General features: G+C 37.9%; 1 protein-coding gene across 1 annotated transcript in view; it reads left to right on the top strand.

The window, feature by feature from the left end:
• Positions 1 to 608: 608 nt before the first annotated feature.
• Positions 609 to 2,015, top strand: part of LOC107578280 (phosphoglycerate kinase 1-like) — a gene marked incomplete at its 5' end in the record, with an annotated part of 5,567 nt that continues 4,160 nt past the window's right edge. Inside the window, 3 exons of the mRNA XM_016264249.1 lie at positions 609 to 712; positions 818 to 937; positions 1,850 to 2,005. Coding sequence (XP_016119735.1) covers positions 609 to 712; positions 818 to 937; positions 1,850 to 2,005 — 380 coding nt within the window. The remainder of the gene's footprint in view (positions 713 to 817; positions 938 to 1,849; positions 2,006 to 2,015) is intronic.

The raw sequence follows: 2,015 nt of genomic DNA, 5'->3' as shown, positions 1-2,015 counted from the left end.
TTTAGGTCTTAAATTTCATATAAGGTGGTATTAAAAAGGTCTTGAGTCTTAAATTTTACTTGTTCATGTCTGCAGAAACCCTGTGAAAGCCCGTTTTTGGCACTAATTAATTTTTTTAAAAAGGTAATTGTGACTTCTTATCTCACAATTCTGACTTTTTTTTTTCTTTCTTTTTTTTTTTATTTTTTTAGAATTGCAATATTCTTTTTTTTTTTTATCTAAAAATTGTAAGTTACAAAGTCAGAATTGGGAGATATGAACTCGCAAATGTAAGTGTTTTTTTGTAGTCCCCTCAGGATTGGACTTCATAACTCGCAAAGGCGAGTTTCTTATCTCAAAATTCTGAGAACAGAAGTCAGAATTGAGAAAAAAGTTACAATTGCGAGATATTAACTTGCAATTGTGAGTTTATATCCCACAATTCTGACTATATCTCGCAATTCTGATCGCAAGACATTTGTGTTGGTGTGAACACCCAACAGACCTTAATGCCAAAAAGGGGGAGATTTCAGAATTTTTTGCAGAAATTACACCATTCAGTTTTTAATGCTATTTTTATTCTCCCAAGTGGCATATGCCCTATAAATGATTTTGATTCCTCTTTTTAGACCAAAGCAAGTCAGGAGGAAATCAATTCTTTCCGTGCCTCTTTGTCCAAGCTGGGTGATGTCTACGTCAACGATGCCTTTGGAACTGCTCACAGAGCCCATAGGTGCTCCATTACATGAAACAGTCATCGAAAAATAGAAATGATCATGTTTAGAATTTTTATTTTATTTTTTTTCCTTTGGGTTTCATGTCTAATGTCTCACTCTAGCTCCATGGTTGGAGTGAATCTCCCTCAGAAGGCAGCTGGTTTTCTGATGAAGAAGGAGTTGGACTACTTTGCCATGGCCCTTGAGAAACCACAGAGTCCTTTCTTGGCCATTCTCGGAGGGTGAGCTTTGATGGAGTACATTGATGGCTAATAATTTTAGTTCTTAATACTGTTATAAGGAGGATACGTTTTAACCAGGTTTAGTTATTAAAAACACCAAAAGACCTCGCATGGTCTTGCAAGATCTTGTCCATAATCGAATGAAAGGTTTTTAGAGTTTTACAGAGTTCAGCTCAGTATTCTGGTCAATGTACTGCTGGTGAACAACTAAATGTTCCCCAGATATAATGGCAGATAATATGAGGTGCTTTACTAGAATGCGTCGGTCTTCTCTCACTTGAAAAAATCTTCAGAAAGCATCAGTGACAGTCCAGGAATAGATGAGTTTATCCTCTTATGCAATAGTAGGATGTGTGACCATATCCTTTTTGCTCTTCTGTTCTTTAAGCCTCACCTCCCATATGTGGCTGTAAAAAGAATTGTATTCATTTAAACATTTGTAGATTTCCTCCTTTTCATAGTTTCATGTCCTCTTGGTGAAATGCTGAAACCTTTGTGATGCAACTATGCAATGATGGAACTCCCTTAAAACGAATTAGCAGTGATCACTACAAAGTGTTCTCGTGGAAATGGAGGATTCAGTGCAAATGAATTGCAGAAGTCAGAGTCCAGGCCGTTGTCCGATGTCTTTATTTTTTTCCCTGAAAGCATCCACCCCTGCATATTCATTGGCCGTCACTCATGTGCAGTTGTGACTGAAGTAGTCTGGGGTTTGTCCCAGTAACAAAGTTCAGTGAGGCAACTGACCCACTGATAAGCTGTACTGCAATGAACAACACTCCTTTTGTCTCATAAATAAAACAGTTCTAGGGCACTTCCTGCAGTTTCTCCGAGGCGGACGTTTCTCAGTTTCATCCCAAAAAGATTTACATTTAAGGCTTTGTTTAATTGATTGTTGCTTTGATCATACAGGGCCAAGGTCAAAGATAAGATTCAGCTGATCAACAACATGCTGGACAAGGTGAATGAGATGATCATTGGTGGAGGAATGGCCTTTACCTTCCTCAAGGTTCTCAAGAACATGGAGGTGAGTGGTTTGAAGCTTCATTCAAACTGCAAACTAAAGTCCCCAACTTAT

The sequence above is a fragment of the Sinocyclocheilus grahami genome, unplaced genomic scaffold (assembly GCF_001515645.1).
Source record: "Sinocyclocheilus grahami isolate Dianchi unplaced genomic scaffold, SAMN03320097.WGS_v1.1 scaffold9546.1, whole genome shotgun sequence".
In the NCBI taxonomy this organism is placed as follows: domain Eukaryota; kingdom Metazoa; phylum Chordata; class Actinopteri; order Cypriniformes; family Cyprinidae; genus Sinocyclocheilus; species Sinocyclocheilus grahami.
The sequence above is the reverse complement of the archived record's forward strand: the minus strand, read 5'-3'. Positions and strand labels throughout refer to the sequence as shown.